Source organism: Lepidochelys kempii, chromosome 25 (genome assembly GCF_965140265.1).
Source record: "Lepidochelys kempii isolate rLepKem1 chromosome 25, rLepKem1.hap2, whole genome shotgun sequence".
Taxonomy (NCBI): Eukaryota; Metazoa; Chordata; order Testudines; family Cheloniidae; genus Lepidochelys; species Lepidochelys kempii.
This window is the reverse complement of record NC_133280.1, coordinates 9,461,161-9,479,772: the sequence shown is the minus strand read 5'-3', so window position 1 is coordinate 9,479,772 and position 18,612 is coordinate 9,461,161. Positions and strand designations below refer to the sequence as shown.

At 51.8% G+C, this 18,612-nt stretch overlaps 1 protein-coding gene and 1 long non-coding RNA gene across 5 annotated transcripts in view; one reads left to right on the top strand and one right to left on the bottom strand.

The window, feature by feature from the left end:
- Positions 1–18,612, bottom strand: part of LOC140903273 (uncharacterized) — a 38,002-nt gene that overhangs the window by 18,595 nt on the left and 795 nt on the right. Inside the window, exons 1-2 of one of the 3 annotated variants that reach the window (XR_012156205.1) lie at positions 14,704–15,257; positions 1,254–1,438 (exon numbers count right to left, since the gene is read on the bottom strand). This is a non-coding gene — a long non-coding RNA (uncharacterized lncRNA). Of the gene's footprint in view, positions 1–1,253; positions 1,439–4,509; positions 4,648–14,703; positions 15,258–18,612 lie in introns of those variants that run through there. The other 2 variants (XR_012156204.1, XR_012156203.1) reach the window with 2 other exon arrangements.
- LOC140903269 (procathepsin L-like) lies at positions 369–16,759 on the top strand. 2 transcript variants are annotated; one of them, XM_073324271.1, is made up of 8 exons: positions 369–788; positions 9,338–9,470; positions 10,139–10,261; positions 10,829–10,978; positions 11,917–12,141; positions 12,232–12,400; positions 13,533–13,647; positions 15,089–16,739. In XM_073324271.1, the coding sequence occupies exons 2-8, from the start codon at positions 9,348–9,350 to the stop codon at positions 15,186–15,188; spliced, it is 1,005 nt and encodes a 334-aa protein (XP_073180372.1). In that variant the 5' UTR covers positions 369–788; positions 9,338–9,347; the 3' UTR covers positions 15,189–16,739. The 2 variants fall into 2 exon arrangements, with proteins under 2 accessions (XP_073180372.1, XP_073180373.1); XM_073324272.1 differs by lacking the exon at positions 369–788 and adding an exon at positions 8,382–9,082 and having other exon boundaries at positions 15,089–16,759.

Below are 18,612 nucleotides of genomic sequence, written 5' to 3'. Positions count from 1 at the left end.
ACCACGCCCTTACAGCACTCCTCAGGGGAAGCATGGGTGCGGGGTTGAAATTGCAGGCAGCTGGGACTCTTGGATTGTAGGCCTGCCACCAGCTGAGTGCCTCCTTGGGGGAAGATGTGTTGAAAAAGGTTGGCCTCAGGTCTGTATTTTGGTCCCTTAATAAGTGGCCTGACTCTTCAAGAGGAGCTGAACCACCAGCAGCAGCTCCCCCTGGTCACTGTGGGAGTTGAACGTGCTTGCAACTCTGGACATCAGGCCACGTAGGTACATTTGACATCTAAGGGTTTGATCCCCACAGCGAAATGCGGGCAGGTGGTCCCCTGGGCAGAGCCCCTCTGTGTGGCTGCTCAGGCCTGCCTGTGCTCCTCTTATGGCATAATTGGGGTGGGAAGTTTGAAAAAATCAGCCTTAATTTGACCCTCTGTGTAAGGGAGTAATGCATTAATTAAGCCTGAGAGAGCTGGTGGTCCTGTTCAAGTTCAGAGTATTATCTCAGAGCCAGGGCATCTACCGGATCTTTGAAGACCCCAACCTAGAAGATCCTCCGGCCTGGTGGCTACTCACAAATTGCCCCCCCTCCTCCCCCTTCTCTTCCATCTTGGCCTGACTCTAGCTGCTTCAGGAAGTCCTGTTGGGTAACAGACTGAGCAGCAGGGCTGGGGGAGGGAGGTGGAGGAAGTTGCACACATCTGCAGTTCCCTGAGTGAAGGTACTGGTGGCCCCACATTGCAGTGAGAAAGAGAGAGATTAGAGTGGCTTGCGCTTTCTCCTGGCCTTTGGAGATCCAGGTAAGTAAGTGCCAGTCAACAACAAAGCCTTTGTGTGTTTTCGGGGATTGTTTCTCTTCTGTCTTCCTTAATCCTAACCGCTTCTTCACCACCAAAAGAGCGATGGATTGCAGGACAGACCCAATCCCTTTGAGCCCCTATTCCCAGCCTGCTAGGTCCTTTCTTTTTCCTCCTCCTCAGACTGTGTGGTAGGCGACTGGTAATGAGCCAAGAAAAAGAACTTTAAAAAAAAGTCCTTCTGAAGCGTTTACAAACCTCTCTCAGCTACTGCAGTCCCCCAAGCTCACCCCTTGCATTTGTGAGACTCTTCCAGGCCGTGGAGGGTGGCTGTTTTTCCTGTGTGGGGGATTGAGAGCTTGCAAGGCAGTAGCTGGGAAATCAACCTTCTCCAATCGGGCACTGCCGACAAATTATGTAAAGAGCCTCCACCTTATTTCTTTCAGCTGCCCCTTACCTTCTCCTTACCTCTGTGTCGCTGAAGCCAGGTTCAATGCTGCTTGCTGCATCTCTCTCAGAAAGGTAGCTGCTGACAGATGTTAAATGACTTGCACCTGGAAGTGAATGGTATTGGGGGATTTGGTGTGAGTGTTGATGATACTCCATTAGACTGGGACTGATCACCTGAGCTGGCTGGGAAAGGAATTCTTTCCCTGTGGAAAAATTGAAAAACCAAATTATTTGTCCATTTTTTCTGGGTTTTCTGCAATGTGGAAAATGTTCTGATTTTAGGGGCCAGAACGTTGTTTTTAAAATCACAATTTTTTTCAGTTTGTGGTTTTGACAAATACCTGGGTTGTTTTTTTTTTTTTTTAAGAAAAATCAGTTTAATCAAAAGTCACTTTCTGCCCCACCCCCAATGTTTTGATAGAAAACTTTCTAGCATTTCCCTTGATTGCTGCACAGTGTAATATTACTGTCCAGTAGTGGTGCAACTGTGTGGGTCCCAGGATATTTGAGAGAGAGGGTGCATGAGGTAATGAAATCTTGAAAGATTACAGCCCCCACCTTGCCTCTCTGTTTAGTGTCAAAGTAGCTATGGGTCTTTGGAAGCCATTAGACCATGCTTAGTTCATGGGAGTCCTGTGTGTTCAGGGGGAGAAGCTTTGAGCCCTTTGATCGCTTTTTCACCACTGCTGAAACTGTATTGCCACATTCTGGAGGGTTGTTGCTCAGAGAGGCAGAACCCGCCGCTCTGCATTATTTACAACACTGCAGTGGTTTATAAGGTGGTGGCTGGAAGACCAACGCATTCCTGGGGCAAGGGGTGTGTGGTGGTGGGGGGGGGGGGGGCCCTGCAGCCCTGGTAGGGGGAGGATTCTTGTTATACAGCTGGAAAAATAAAGTATAAAATACACCAGAAAATTCTCCTGAAGGGATTTCACTGAAAACATCTTTACCAGCTTCTAACCTTCTGCGAGCCCCCTTCACACGATGGTGCCAGCAGCTATGTCTAGCACTCACGTTTGTTCTCCATTAACACTGTGTAGCCTTGCAGTGCCTTAAACAGCTCCTCTTTTCCACCCCAGAGTTAGCTGCATTTTCGACGTGGAAAAGGGGATTCCTTTGCACTAGCCCTTCAACTACTTCTAGGCTGTTAGGCAGGATGCCATTCTCCAATACACTGAACATTTTGTAGAAATTCTACCTCTGCTCTAACTTTAAGGCTGATCTGACTCATGCAGTTGCTTGACAGCCAACACTTGGCTTCAGATGCCCCTTGCAACCTTAACTATAGAATGACTGGCCTTGCTCCGCAACAGCGAGGTGAAACCGTTTCAGCTCTTTCTGGCTGAGGTGCACTGATTCCAGCGATTGGGCTGGATTAGCCAGCACCCTATGCTACATCCACACTTGACCCTGGGGTAAATGACTGTATCAACACCACCGTTCCATTCATTTTACACCTGCTTGGCCTTGGGGTAAATGATTGCACAGGGGCCAGGGAAATGGAGAATCTGGTCCACTATTTAGAACCTTACCAAAGGGTGAGCTAAGGCATAGTGAAAGGGGAGAGGAAATCATCTTGTTCCTGTGAAGCTGACACAGGAGTAAAGGGATCTTTGGGGATGGTCTTTCAGCCGCAGTCACAGCGGGATTCTGAGCTGTCACAGGCTTCCCAGTGCAAGGCACCCTGCCTCAATTTCCGCTCTGTAAAATGAGGTTTACTGATATTGCAACAAAGTCTAGAGGCCCCAGTTAGGGAGCTGTATGGAGGATGGTTTTGCAGCTCCTTTGCCTGCTTAAGTGCTTGGAGGGAGGAGACTGTCAGATCTATCTCCCCGTAACCCTAGGCATTAGACACCTTTCCTACAGTTCTCCTGAGCTGAGTCCCAGGGGGTAAGGCCCTGAGCTTAGAATCCAAGGCTCAATCCATCACACACAGCTCTGTGTTCACTCACGCTTTGCAATAAGCCTTGATACAAAGCAACAGCCTTCTCTCTTCCCTCCCTCGGTTTCTCTGACCTTATCCATCACACGTTCTATTTCTGCCTCCGATCATACTGCCCACAAACGGTTCGACTTAGCGCTGCGGGAGGACGTGTAATCGTTTTCAGCAGCCACAGCCCAGGAAGGGAGGGGAAGCACTCTACCGTTTAAAAATATTGTGGACACGTTTTCTCCCCGCAGTAATTTTCAACTTGGTCTTTGGGCTGGGCTGGCCTCTGGCTTTCTGGCCAATAGGAAAACCAGCTTCCTAGAGATATTTGTCCATGATGCTTCTAGTCTCTTGCTCATGAGGAGGGTTGGATGTTTTTTCAAATCGATAAATGTCAGTAATCGTAGATGGGGAGGGGGAGGGATAGCATTGGCCTACTAAACCCAGGGTTGTGAGTTCAATCCTTGAGGGGGCCATTTAGGGATCCGGGGCAAAATTTGGGGATTAGTCCTGCTTTGAGCAGGGGGTTGCACTAGATGACCTCCTGAGGTCGTCCCTTCCAATCCTGATATTCTATGATTATTATGTGCCTTCATCACACAGGCACAAACTGACCAAAAAAAATCCCACTGATGATGATTGAAACTGACAGGCAAAGTAGCTTGATAACTCAGAGTTTGATTTAAGGCTCTTGACTTTTTGTATAGTTGGACAGGTGATGTTGCCAGCGGGCGTTTTAATGGTTTATGAAGCTTTCACTTGTTGAATGTCAGCACCTACTGTTGTTAAATCAATATTGCCTGACCCTCCCCCCAACTTTCTGCAACTGTGAAAAATAAAAGATAAAAATTGGTTTTAAGCATTTCCTCCCTATCATTTTGCACAGCCACAAAAGCTTAAATTGATTAAAAAAACCTTAAAAATTGTCTGTTGAAATTATAAAAAAAATACAACTTGAGCTGTACCACTCAGCTTGTGACTTTTGCCAGTTAGCAGCAGCAAGCCTTGGGCTAAATACCCAGGGGACACATACTGAACTCCCAGCCTCTTCGTAACCGACCAAGCTGCAGGTGGAGGGCTAGAGGCAGGGTCCCTGCCCCAAGAAGCGCAGGGAGCGTCTAGCCACTGCAGGGGGGAGACTCGTGCTCGCTCAAGCTGATCTAGCGCCGAGACCAGTATGGTGGATGGTGTGGCTCTGCCTAGACACCTGAGCTTGGACCCCAGTGGGCAAACCGGGTGGCTTGCCCGAACCGCTGCCCACGCCAAATGTCTGCACCTGTGAGCTTAAGCTAAGCGAGCGTGAGTCCGGCTGCTCGCCTTGGGAATCGCGCAGTGTAGACGTACCCTTAGAGTTCAGCCAGAGAGGCTGATCCAAGCCCGAGGTGCAGCAGAACCAAGGTCATTGCTGGGACGCTTCACAGAAACAGCTTGGGCAGGAAGGAGTGGAAGGCGAGGGAGCTGACAACGAGTGAGGCAGCGCCGAGGGGCTGTTTGAAAGAAGGGGTGGAGATGAGAATGGGAGACTGATGCTCCGGGGTAGCGAAGTGTATTAATGATGAGGCAAATTGTACAGAAATGAGAAGTGATGGAATCGATTAGACAAAGTCTGGGCCAAAATCACTTGGGGGAAGAAAGCTACCAGAGGGGCTAGCGGCCCTGGGCTAGCGGCTGGCGTGTGCTACAGCCCCCAGGATCTGCTCTGGATATGGAGAGAAACCTTCTAAATGTTTTTAATGAAATAAACACTGCTGGGAATTGTGTGATTATGGGAGACTTGAACTGCCTAGATACAGAGTGGAGGATAAGTGCTACTAATAACAGTAGGGCCCAGATTTTCCTGGATGGGACAGCTGACAGCTTTCTTCACCAAATAGGCGCTGAACCAACAAGAGGCGGAGCCATTTAGATTTGGTTTTGGTGAGCAGGGAGGACCTCAGAGAAGAGCTGGTTGTAGGGGACAACCTTGGCTGGAGTGATCATGAGCTAATTCTGTTTACGTTAAATGGAAGGATAAACAAAAAGAGCTCTGCAATTAGGGGCCTTGATTTCAAAAGGGCTAACTTGGAAAAATGAAGGGAATTAGTTAGGGAAGGGGACTGGACTGAAGAACTCAAGGATCTGAATGTGGAGGCGGCTTGGAATTACTTTGTCAAAGCTGCAGAAGCTCTCTGAAGCCTGCGTTCCAAGCAAGGGGGAAATATTCGTAGGGAAGGGTTGCAGACCAAGCTGGCTGAGCAGACATCTCAAACAGGTGATTGAGAGGAAGCAGAAAGCCTACAAGCAATGGAAGATGGGAGGGATGAGCAAGGAAAGGTCAGAAAGTGTGGGATACAGTGAGAGCTGCCAAAGCAAAGCTGGACCTTGCAAAGGGAATCAAAGCCAATAGTAAAAAGTTCTACAACCATATAAATAAAAAGGAAACAAGGAAAGAAGAAGTGGGCCCACTAACCACTGAGGAGGGGGTAGAGATTAAAGATCATCTAGGCATGATCCAACCCCTAAAAGAATACTTTGCCTCAGTTTTAATAAGGGTAATGTGGAGCCTAGGGGTAATGGCAGGGTGGCTAATGGGAATGAGGATATGGAGGTAGAAATGACCACGTCCGAGGTGGAAGTCAAACTCAAAAATCGTAATGGGGGCCCAGATAATCTCTATCCAAGAATATTAAAGGAACTGGCACATGGAATTGCAAGTCCAGTAGCAAGGATTTTTAATGAATCTGTACACACGGCGGTCGTACCATATGACTTGAGAATGCTAATACAGTTCCTATTTTTAAGAAAAGGGGGGGGGAAAGTGATTTTGGAAACTACAGGCCTGTTAGTTTGACCTCAATTGCAAGGTCTTGGAACAAATTTTGAAAGAGACAGTAGTTAAGGACATAGAGCTGAATGGTAATTGAGATAAAATATAATGTGGTTTTATAAAATGTAGATCTTGCCAGACCAGTCTGATCTCCTTCTTTGAGAAGATAACTGATGTCTTACACAAAGGAAATGCAGTAGATCTAATCTACCTAGATTTCAGGAAGGCATTTGGTACAGTTCCACATGGGAAATTAGTTACAATGGAGAAGCTGGGGATTAATGTGAGAATTGAAAGGTGGATAAGGAATTGGTTAAAAGGGAGACAACAACAGGTCATACTGAAAAGTGAATTGTCAGGTCAGAGGGAGGTTACCGGTGGAGTTCCTCAGGGATTGGTTTTGGGACCAATTTTATTTAACATTTTTATTACTGCCTTTGGCACAAAAAGGGGGAGTGTGCTAATAAAATTTGCGGATGACAGAAAGTTGGGAGGTACCGCCAATACTGAGGAGGACCGGAATATCGTACAAGATGATCTAGACGACTTTGTAAACTGGAGTAACAGAAATGGGATGATATTTAGTAGTGCAAAGTGCAAGGTCATGCATTTAGGGACTAACAAGAAGAATTTTTGCTCTAAGCAGGGGACATATTAGTTGGAAGTGACAGAGGAGGAGAAAGAGCTGGGGGTATTGGTTGATCCGAGGAGGACTATGAGCCGTCAGTGTGATGCGGCTGTGAAAAAGGCTAATGCAGTCCTAGGATGCATCAGGCGAGGTATTTCCAGTAGCGACAGGGACGTGTTAGTACCATTATACAAGGCACTGGTGAGACCGCATCTGGAATAGTGTGTGCAATTCTGGTCTCCCATGGTTAAGATGAATTCAAACTGGAACAAGTGCAGAGAAGGATGATCCGAGGAATGGAAAACTGACCTTATGAGAGGAGACTCAAAGAGCTTGGCTTGTTTAGCCTAACCAAACGAAGGCTGAGGGGAGATGTGATTGCTCTCTCCAAATATATCAGAGGGAGAAATACCACGGAGGGAGAGGAGTTATTTAAGTTAAGAGCCCATGTGGACACAAGAACAAATGGCTATAAACTGGTCATCAACAAGTTTAGTCTTGAAATTAGACCGTTTCTAGCCATCAGAGTGAAGTTCTGGAACAGCCTTCCAAGGGGAGTACTGGGAGCAAAAGCCTAACTGACTTTGAGTCTGAGTTTGATAAGTTGATGGAGGGGATGGGATGGTGGGGCAGCCCATGATGGCATGTAACTGATCTGCGACTGCTAGCAGCAAATATCTCCAATGGCCGGTGATGGGACACTAGCTGGGGAGAGCTCTGAATTATGACAGAGAATTCTTTCCCTGGTGTTTGGCTGGTGGGTCTTGCCCACAAGCTCAGGGTCCAACTGATCACCATATTTGGAGTCGGGAAGGAATTTTCTCCCAGGTCAAATTGTCAGAGGCCCTGGGGTTTTTTTTGCCTTCCTTTGCAGCGTGGAGTGCTGGTCACTTGCAGGTTTAAACTAGTGTAAATGATGGATTCTCTGTAACTTGAAGTCTTTAAACCATGATTTGAGGACTTCAGTGACTCAGCCAGAGATTAGAGGGTCTATTTCAGGAGTGGGTGGGTGAGATTCTGTGGCCTGCCATGGGAAGGAGGTCAGAGTAGAGAATCATGGTGGTCCCTTCTGATATTAAAGTCTATGAGTCTATTGGGGCAGTTAGGAAAGAGCAGAGGGGGACAGAACTCCCTGTGAGCGGGGAAAGAGGGTCCCAGAGGTTCCTACCTGCTCCCAGCCTGTTCCAGCCCCTCTGGGTCTCAGCCCCTGCTCCCCCGTGCCTGCTCCAACTTCTCTGGGTCCCACTGTTGCCTCTGCCCCCCTCTCCCCCCGTGTGCCCAAGTTTAGAATATTTCCATTGCTGGTGTGCTCACCCTCTGCCCCAGCTGCTTCCACCGTCCCTAGGCTGCAGCAAACCTGCCTGGCCGGTGCCTCACTTGGGGAGAGTCCTATTTCCTGTTGATCTCAGGCGTTGGGGAGGGGCCCATCAGTGGGCTGTCCTGGTGCTGCGGTGTTCACGCAAATGGGGTGAGCCTGGGGGAGAACTTCCAGATGTAGCGGCATTGCCAGACTGGGTCAGACCCATGGGCCAGCTGGTCCAGTCTCCCAGCTCTGACCATGGCCAGCATCAGACACTTCAAGGAAAGGCGCAAAAAAACTCTGCTGTAGGCCGATGTGAAATAACCTGTCCCACCCTGGCAATCTCACCCTCCTCATCCCTAATACAGAGCAGTTTGAGCCCTGAAGCCTGAGCGTTTCTCTCCCTTCCGGTTAGCATTAACTAGAGCCACTGGTTCTTCCGGTTACGCACAGAGAAGGCCAAGCCCTCCTTGAACCTCGCTAAATTCTTGGCTGCAAAATGGTGACGACCCCCTGGGGCGCAGGGCACACCAATGGCAGGTGTACGGCCGCCGGCAGCATGTTGCAATAGCCCCGCACTGCTGGCAGGGAGGAAGCCGCAGGCTGAGTCATTTCCAAGCGGCAAAGGCTGGGGGTTTTGTCCTCAAGCAGAGATGCTGACGCAGCCGTCAGGTTGATCGGAGTCATGATATGATCCGTGAGAGCCGGCCGTGCACTCGGTCCTGAAGACAGCCAAGGCGCAAGTGCAGTCCCTGACCCAGGGAGCCTAGAGTGGCCGTGCGGACGGCACCCAGGGCTGTACAGAGACACAGGGCCCGGGAAGCAGAGCCGGAAAACCAGATCTTCAGACTGCTGCTGTGTTCTATTTTCTAAATCTCTGTTGAATACAGTGGGAGGAAGGAGGAAAGTGGCCAGTGTGCGACCAGCGACCTTGCAGCTGGTGGGAGGAAAAAGGGCCCAGCCGATAGCTCTGAGCCTGGATTCGTGTATGCAATACAGGGCTTGGCAGGACCAGCTGACACAGCCCCAGGCTAGACCTGGAGCTTGGGCCCCGTCCTCGGCCCCCCAGCTGAGCTGAAATCGAGGATATCATGGGCAATGGCTGACCTTTGAGGTGTTAGCAGCTAGAAACTGGACTGAGAGCCACCCACTGATTCCTGGTAGCCGCTCAGCAGCTGTTCAGGTGATGGCACATTTCAGCCCTGGGCTGGATTGGAGCTGCCAGGCAGAGAGGGGTCTTTTACATGAATTTCCTAGGTCTCTGTGTTTGGAGGTTTCCCCATCAAGTTGCTGGCAATGGTGGGGAGGGGACGTCATAGCCTGAGTTACAATTGGGAACTGAAGGCAAGCTGCTCTTCTTGGCTCCTGTGCCCCTCCGTGCCCTGGCTTGGTGAGATGCCAGGATTAAACTCTAACAGGTGCGTTTTAACCCACCCAGCCTGAGAGAGATGCAGTGGCCAATGCTGGTGGGGTCCCTTGTGGTCCTGCTGGATGTGTCCGGGGCACTGGACCCTGCCCTGGAGGAAGGCTGGCGAGGATGGAAGGCCTTCCATGCTAAGGAGTATCCTGAAGTAAGTACTCCATCTCCTTCACTTCCTGGGCGCGCGATTTCCGCGCTCAGCTGCATTTGAACCAAACCGAGTGGCTAGAGCCTGAGCTTTCAGGATTTGGGGGTAAGGGAGAGGAAAGTGGCGAGCAAGGCCTTCTCGCAATCCAGAGCTTCTAGACCCAGCTGCCCGAGAGCGAGCAGCACCCACCAGGCCCGGCAAAGAGTTCCTGGAGAGTCAGGGTGGCTTGGCTGGGAGGTTGTAGAATGGGGATGTCAGTTACCCCTGTAGGGGAGCTCTTGCTTCCTTCCTCGCTGGGTTGTGATGGGGGATGGAGCGAACCTCAATGGCTGTAGGGGTTTGGCTTCTCCTCCCACCCTCTGGGAAGCCTCATGGCTCCCCCAGCTGGTGTGGGGTTTCAGCTTCTCAGGAGGGGTCCAGCCTCTTAGGCTGGATTTTGGCACATCTGCTCCCAGCTGGAAATAGAGAGATTCAGGTGCTAATGGAGCTGGGAAAAGGAAGGGTAGTCTCAGGGGGTGCCCTACTTAGCCAGGCGTGGGAGAGGAGGGGGACATGTGCTCTCCCCACAGACTTCAGCTCCTGCGAGCAACTGTGGTGCATGGAGAACGTTTGCTCACAGGGTGTGGGGGCCGCGGCCAAGCATAACCAAGCTGTTGCTCTGTCCCTGGCAGGAGGCGGAAGCTTTCCGCAGGGCGGTCTGGGAGAAGAACCTGCGGCGGATCGAGCACCACAACCTGGAGGAGTCTCTGGGGAAGCACAGCTACGGTCTGGAGATGAACCACTTCGGGGATCTGGTAACCTGCCCCCCCAGCGCAGATCCTGGAACTTTAGGGTGACCAGCCAGCAAATGTGAAAAATTGGGACGGGGTGGGGGGTAATAGGAACCTATATAAGAGAGAGACCCAAAAATTGGGACTGTCCCTATAAAATCGGGACATATGGTCACCCTATGGCACTTAGTTGTGGGGTGAGGCACCTGTCGGACCACACCCGAAGCCTCCTCCTTCGTTTCTCCCCCTGCCTCACATGACTCCCCCCTTCTCGCTGGGCCCGGCAGATCCCAGCCTTCCTCCTTCCCAGGATGCCCACCCGTGACTCCGCTCCCCTCGTCCCATCCCCCTCCATACCCATGGCTGCGGTGCAAGAGCCTCCTCCTATGCAGCTCTCCTTGCCCGCCCCATGGGCCTGCGGCCCCCTCTCTCAACATCATCAGCTGTCTGCTCCATCTGTACCCAAGGGGGTTGGGTGCCAGGGGCAGGGCTGAGAACGCAGCTCCTCTGTTGGCCAGGAGTTCTCTGTGGCGCTGGCCGGGCGTTCCCTGTCGCGTGCTCTCTGGATTTAAAATTTTCCTTCCCCTCCAGACGGACGAGGAGTTTAACCAGCTTCTGAACAGTTTCCTAGCTGAGCAGCACGGCGGGAAGGGGCCTCTCTTCCAGGAATCGGCTGCTCGGGAGATTCCCAAGGAGGTGGACTGGCGCGCAAAGGGCTACGTTACCCCCGTGAAAAACCAGGTGGGTGCTGGAGCAGAGAGCTCCCTGCTCGGGGCCTAGCCCCTCAGCTAGCCATGGAAACCTCCTGGCCCCAGAGCCTGGGACAAGGCAACCCACAGGCGGGCCTGGCTGCCCATCAGAACAGCGTCGCTGCCTGTGGTTTCCTGGGCTGATGGATGGAGGCTCCGGGCGCCCTTTGCGGCCCCTCTGGAATGTGTGCTCAGCCTGGGATCCTACAGGACAGCCTGGCAGGTGGGGTGGCAGTAGCTAACCTGCGTGGAAGTGGTAGGCCCTTGGCCTATCCTAGTTTTCATGAAGCTCCATGGAATGGGCCTTTGCCCCCCTGGGGCCCTGCCTCCGCCTCCCCCAAGCACCTTTGCCTGGAGCTTGAGTCTGATCCAGACCCTGCTGTGCAGGAGTTGGGTTCAGTTGTTTCACGTCGGCCACATGCCCCGCCGGGTTGGGATGGGAGCTGAGACCGCTAAAAGCAGGTGGTGGTGGGAATCTCTTCCCCTGTCTGTCTAACAGCAACCGCCAGAAGGAACAAGTCCCAGAGGTGAGGGTCCCCGCTGCAAATCCCCAACCCCCAGTTCTGCAACAGGACGGATGGGCAGCCAGAGCACCCCAGCTGCTCTTTGCTAGTGCTGCTTCTGCTCCAGTTCCCCGGCCTCGCGTTGGGGCTCAGACTCCCTCCTGCCACTTTCCAGCAAGCAGGAGCTTGTAAGGCCCTGACGATTATCTAAGCCGACGGCCTGCATCACATAGCCCAGAGAACCTCCCGCTGGGATTCTTGCACTGAGCCCAGCAGCTCCCAGTTGAGCTAGAACAGTGGTTCTCAACCTGCAGCCCCATCAGCACCTGGCTGCAGCCCATGGGACATCCTCAGGGCCATACGGGTAAACAGCTGAGAACGTCTGAGCTAGAACCTACCCTCCACCTACCCGCCTTGCTTTCTGCAGGGCCACTGCGGGTCATGCTGGGCTTTCAGTGCCACAGGAGCCCTGGAGGGCTTGGTCTTCAAGAAGACGGGCAAACTGGTGTCGCTGAGCGAGCAGAACCTCATGGACTGCTCGAGGAGTCTGGGGAACAACGGGTGCCGCGGGGGCTTCATGACTCGGGCCTTCCAGTACGTACGGGACAACAAGGGCATCAACTCGGAGCTCAACTACCCCTACTTGGAGAGGGTAACGTAGGCGAGCATAGCCTTTGGGGGCGGGCGGCGGCTTCTCCAGGGAGTGCTGCCCGAGCTCCCGTTCCATCTCCTTTCTCTGCAGGACCAATTCAGCTGCCATTACAACCCCCAGGACAACGCTGCCAACTGCACCTCTCTCATGCAGATCCAGGTGGGCAACGAGACAGCTCTGGAGCAGGCGGTGGCCACTGTCGGCCCAGTCTCCATTGCCGTGGACGCCAGCACTTTCCACTTCCGCTTCTACAAGTCAGGTATCAAGCATCCCAGAGCGTCTCTGGCCAGAAGGGATCACGGGGATAATCTAGCCCAGTAGGCTCCAACCTTTTTTCCATTTGCGGACCCCTAACCTTTTGAATGGAGGGGCGGACCCCTTTGGAAATTGTAGGTATAGTCGGCAGACTCCCGGGGGGTCCGCTGACCACAGGTTGGAAGCTACCGATCTCGTCTGATGTCCTGCGTAATGCAGGGCGTAGGACTTCCCTGAATTAATTGCTAGAGACAGCAGATCTTTTAGGAAACCTTGATTTAAAAATTGCCCACGAGGGAGAATCCACCATGAGGCTTGATAAAATTGTTCCAGTAGTTAATTACCCTCACTGTGAAAAGTCTGCCCCTTATTTCCAGTCTGAATTTGTTTAGCTTCAACTTCCAGCCATTAGAGCACGTTAGGCCTTTGTCTGCTAAAGAGCCAATTCTCAAATATTTATGCCCCATGGAGGTACTTCGAGACTGATAAGTCACCCCTTAGCCTTCACTTGAAGCTAAAAAGACTGAGCTCTTCAAGTCAATCACTATGGGGCATGTTTTCTGAGTGATGTTGTTATACCACCCTAACCCCCCCGGTTTATTCAGCAGTACCTCGACAGGAGGCTGTCTCCGGTCAACAGAGCTACTGCTTCTCAGGGAGGTGGAGCACCTACCCTGACGGGAGAAACTCTCCCACTGACACAGGGAGCGTCTTCGCTAAGCGCTACGGTGGAACAGCTGGAGATGAGCCCAGATTCTTTGATTGTCGTGATGGCTCTGCTCTGAGCCCTCTCCAATTTATCGACGTCCTTCTGTGCAGACCAGAATGGGGCACGGGATTCCAGCACTTCAGCTCAGGGCTTTTTCACTGAGCTGTCCGGGCTCCCATCTGGAATTACTGGGTCTGTCACAGCTCACCTCCCAGGGGGCACTTTATTACCCCGTTCCACAGCGGAGCCTGCTATCTTACAGCCGGCAGGGACAAACGACAGCTCTGTGCTGCTCTAGGGGCTTCAATCCAATGCCCTGGGGGAGCTTTTCCTTCCGATCCGCTGGGACCTCCCCGCAGGGTCTGCTTCTGCTCCGAGAGGGAGAGACCCCCGACAGCTCATCTCACTCCGGCTTTGCTCTCCCCAGGAGTCTTCGCTGACAGTGAGTGCAGCCACACCGTGAACCACGGGATGCTGGCTGTGGGCTATGGCATATCCCAGGAGAATGGGACGAGCGCTGCCTACTGGATCCTAAAGAACAGGTGAGGGGGAGTAGCCAAGCGAGAGAACTCTCCCCAAGGCACACTCATGTCTGTCGCTGCATCCAAAGCTGCCTCTGACCCATGCCCACTGTGAAAATGCACCCCCCACACTTCCTCCCCAGCCCCCAACTGTATGTGTACACACATCAAAACATCCCCCCCCCGCCCCCAAGATGTGCACACTCCCCTCAGAATGCAAGTGCACACACACGTAAACTCCCCCACTGCAGGACACTCTATGCCAACTCAATCCCACCCCCCAGCATGCAGGTGCACACATGGGAACTCGCAACCCTTCACCCTGCTCCCGAACCACATGCATTCCCATGGCCTCGGGATGGGCACTCATGCACCCCCCACCCCAGAGATCTGTCTCGCCCTGGGCCTGTCTTCGGATTTTTGCTGTCTCAAAATGAAAGATCTAAGCAGCTGCCAGGAGCCAGGCGTACGTGGAGCGAGCACTGAGCAAGCCTCCCCCATCTAGCACTGCCATGTGGCTACTTTCCCCACCCTCTCCCTGGCGGCTCCTGAAATGAGAAGGCCGAGCTTGCTCACTGACGGAGGGGTATTCTGGAGAAACAGCTCCGCTGAGGCTGCCAGGTTACTCCACTTGTGATCTAAGGCAGAGGGGACGAGCCAGTGGACAGCACCCCAGTGCAGCGTTTGGTCCCTTCAGTGGATGATCTGGAGAACCTGGGATCAGCCAACATACAGCTGGGTTAGGCAGATGCTCAAAGCATCCTTGAAGCTGGCCTCTAGCACGGAGGTTTTCAAACTTTTTTTTTCTGGCGAAAATTGTTGATGCCCGCGACCCAGCGGAACCGGGGCTGACGGGTTCAGGGTGTGGGAGCGGGCTCTGGGTTTGGGTGGGGCCAGGGATGACAGGTTTGGGGTGCAGGAGGGGACTCTGGGGTTGAGGGGGGCTCAGGGCTAGGGGTCGGAGTGCAGGAGGGGGTCGGGGCTCTGGGCTAGGGGTGCAGGCTCTGGGTGGGGCTGGGGATGAGGGGTTTGGGGTGAGGCTTAGGGCTGGGGCAGGGGATTGGGGCGTGGGTTTACCTCAGGTGGCTCCTGGGCAGCGGCGCAGCGGGGGTGCAAAGGCAGGCTTCTCGGACAATGGGAGTCTGGAGCCAGTGCTCGGGCGGTGCACGGAGCCCTGTGGCCCCCCGGCCTGGGGGGCGTGGGGGGGGCTGCTGACTGCTTCCAGGGCGCAGCGTGTTGTCAGAACAGGTAGAGATTAGCCTGCCTTAGTCGGGCAGCCCCGCCAACGGGACTTTTAACGCGGCGCCTTCCATTCCGCAACCCAGTACTGGGTCGCCACCCGCAGTTTGAAAACCACTGCTCCCGCATATTGGGACAACTTTTCTCTCTCATTACAATGTTCAAACTTCCTTCAGCTCCCACAGAGATTCTCTCATGCTCTCTTCACTTTATCTTCCCGCAGCTGGTCTGAGCAATGGGGCGAAAAAGGTTACATCCGGCTGGCGAAAGGAGCCGACAATCACTGTGGTGTGGCCAATCAAGCAAGCTATCCCATCTTGTAGCCAGAGCTGGGTTTTCCTCCTGCCCTAGGCCTGCATGGCAGAAGACCTCACATACTGCATGGGGTTGTTTTTTTTTCTTCCCACAGTCTAAATGACTTGATCTTCGTCTTCAGCAGGGAGATTCTTTTTTGCTCCCAGCAGCGATTTCTGGGCTGTTTCTTAGCTGCGATTTACTTAGCTTTAGAAGCGATTAAAAGTTGTGCAGCAAATTGCTCTTGCAAGCCTGGGTAAGTCATGTTCTGGTCACGCCGCAGCATTGCTGAACGAGGCTTTGTGCCCTGTCCAACGGAGTCATAAAATAAAGAATGTTTTCCTCTCAGTGTGAAAACCAGTCTCCTTGTGGGTTTGAAAGATGATTAAAGATGCTTCTCCATAGGAGCTTTCTATGCACCTTACAAGTTCCCTTAGCCATTCGATCCCATTTTCCTCTTTAGCTAAAGCCCAAAAGCCCGTGGAGACCGTGCCAAACTGGCTGCCAACAAAACCACAAAGAAGATGACGGGAAAGTATAGAAGTGCCTGTAACCTGAGTCTGTATTATCTAAGCACTGGCTATGCGCAGGCACTGTCCAGGACCGCAGAGCTTACTGTCCTGAAGAGATGTATTTACATAACAGCCAAGGCATATGTATTTACATAACAGGAACAAGGCAAAACGCAATATAAATAGCTCCCATTACATTTGCTCTCCAGTCCCCTTTATTCAGATATGATGATGCCAGGGAGAAGGAAACTGATTAGAACCCCATCAAATTCTCTATATAAATTTTTCATTTTATTTTTATGGGGAATTTTGTGTTGTTTCATTTTCTCCAGCTGGAGGAGGGTCAGGTCCTGGCCCCAGTGGAGTAGGAAGCTGGGGCTGGGGAAGGGGGTTTGCAATGCAAGCCCACCCCATACTCTTTGGCCCTGTGTGCCAGCTTGCAATGCTACTCACTCAAATTTGGCCCAGCCATCTCCCACCGTCCAGCCACCCCGTGCGCTAGGTCCCCGGGCTCAACCTCACAGGCTGTAGCTGCCACTGCAGGGGAGTTTTTGTTTTATTTTACATCTTGTTTTTTCATTTTATTTGGTATTTGCAAAAAAAACCACGGGACTATCAAAATGACCATTACCCAACAACGGTAATGTTTGAGTAAAGCAAAAGGGGAGTACTGCCCAGTGGTTAGAACTGGGAAGCATGAGAAGAGAGCACTATTGGGGCTGGTCACGTCCCATTTCTGTACCTCAGTTTCCCCATCTGTAAACGGTTAAGAAGCTAGGATAACCTCGCTGGCACCTGACCAAATGACCAATGAGGAGACAAGATACTTTCAAAGCTGGAGGGGGGGAGAAACAAAGGCTCTCTCTGTCTGTGTGATGCTTTTGCCGGGGTCCGAACAGAAATGGAGTCTTAGAATTTAGTAAGTAATCCAGCTAGATATGCGTTAGATTCTGTTTTCTTTAAATGGCTGAGAAAATAAGCTGTGCTGAATGGAATGTAGATTCCTGTTTTTGTGTCTTTTTGTAACTTAAGGTTTTGCCTAGAAGGATTCTCTATGTTTTGAATCTAATTACCCTGTAAGGTATTTACCATCCTGATTTTACAGAGGTGATTCTTTTACTTTTTCTTCTATTAAAATTCTTCTTTTAAGAACCTGATTGTTTTTTCATTGTTCTTAAGATCCAAGGGTTTGGGTCTGCGTTCACCTATGCAAATTGGTGAGGATTTTTATCAAGCCTTCTCCAGGAAAGGGGGTGTAGAGTTTGGGGAGGATTTTTGGGGTGGGGGGGGAAGGACGTTTCCAAGCGGGCTCTTTGCCGGTTATATATCTATTAGACGTTTGGTGGTGGCAGCGATAAAGTACAAGGGCAAAAGGTAAAATAGTTTATACCTTGGGAAAGTTTTAACCTAAGCTGGTAAAAATAAGCTTAGGGGGTTTTCACGCAGGTCCCCACATCTGCACCCTAGAGGTCAGAGTGGGGAAGGAACCTTGACACCATCCATGGCAGGTGGATGATAATACCAACCAAATGCCCTGCCGTGGTGGGAGGCTTTCTGTTTGTAAAGCCCTTTGAGCCCCACAGTGAGGTCTCATGTGCTTGGACCCCTTTCCCATCACTCCCGCCCTTCTAGGCTGTATTCCTTACTTGTTACTGAGGCAGCAGGTGGCTGTGTGTGAGGACTAAAGCTCTCAGCTGAAAGCTAGAGTCTGGGAGGGAGGCTCCCAGGGGAGGCCCGTGCCAGGGAAGGCCAGAGAAGCCAGCAAGACTGGTGCTTCGTGCCTGAGACTGTTCAAATCTGTGTGTGTGTGTCCAGAATTCTGCTCAATGAGCCTTGTTACTGCTGTAGCTATTCTAGCCTATTCTCAGGACGCTGCACCGAAGCTGCCCTGTGCCTTGGAAACCTGGTTTGACAAGTTGCTTTGCAGCACACAACACTCAACCCAGCTGGTGTCCTTCATGCTAAGCCTCCTGAGATTTATGAGAGAATTAGCAGCTCCTTCAGCTTTATTTGCCCCTCGCTCTATGAAATCGCAAGCTGTACTTATGGTATAAATCAAGCATTTCATAGCCAGCTTCAGAAACAGTTAGATTGATTTCTGCGCTTACAGGCAGGAGAGCTGGCTCTCCGCAGCACCTCTGTCAAGGAGCAGCCAGTCCCTCATTTTCAGTAGGGGGGCCTGGGCTGCTTAAGGTCGTTGCATGAGCATATGAGCCAGACCCAATGGACACTGACCTGAAAGAGATGGAGGGATAAGGTGACCAGATGTCCCGATTTTATAGGGATAGTCCCGATATTCGGGGCATTTTCTTATATGGGCACCTATTACCCTCCACACTCTGTCCCGATTTTTCATACTTGCTGTCTGGTCATCCTACGGAGGGAAGAGGAGATTTTTTATTTTATGGTATGGGGCTGGCAGGACTAATTTAGTGCTGGCCTATTTGACAGCCCTGGAGAATGAAATCCTCTCTTTATAAAACGTGGGCAGCAAGCAGCAGTGCAAGCTTCTCCTATGGTGTGCGGGCAACATAGTGACCGGTAGGGGGTGAAAAGGATGCATTCGATCCAGTGTTGTTGTAGCCATGTTGGTCCCAGGATATTAGAAAGACAAGATGGGGGAGGTAACATCTGTTACTGGACGTCTGTTTGTCCAGCAGAAGATATTATCTCACCCATTCAATCCTCAACTCCTCTGCAGGCCCCTTGCCACGTTGCTACTGCTCCAGAAGGGCACCGTGGCAATGGTGATGCACGTGCCATTCCGACGAGAAAAGGAGGACTTGTGGCACCTTCGAGACCAACCAATTTATTTGAGCATAAGCTTTCCTGAGCTACAGCTCACGGCATCGGATGCATTCATTAGTGGCGTTGCCAGAGTAAGGTCACCACTGATCACCTCGCCACTGCCCAGTGCCACAGGTCGGTTGCTCTGCGAACC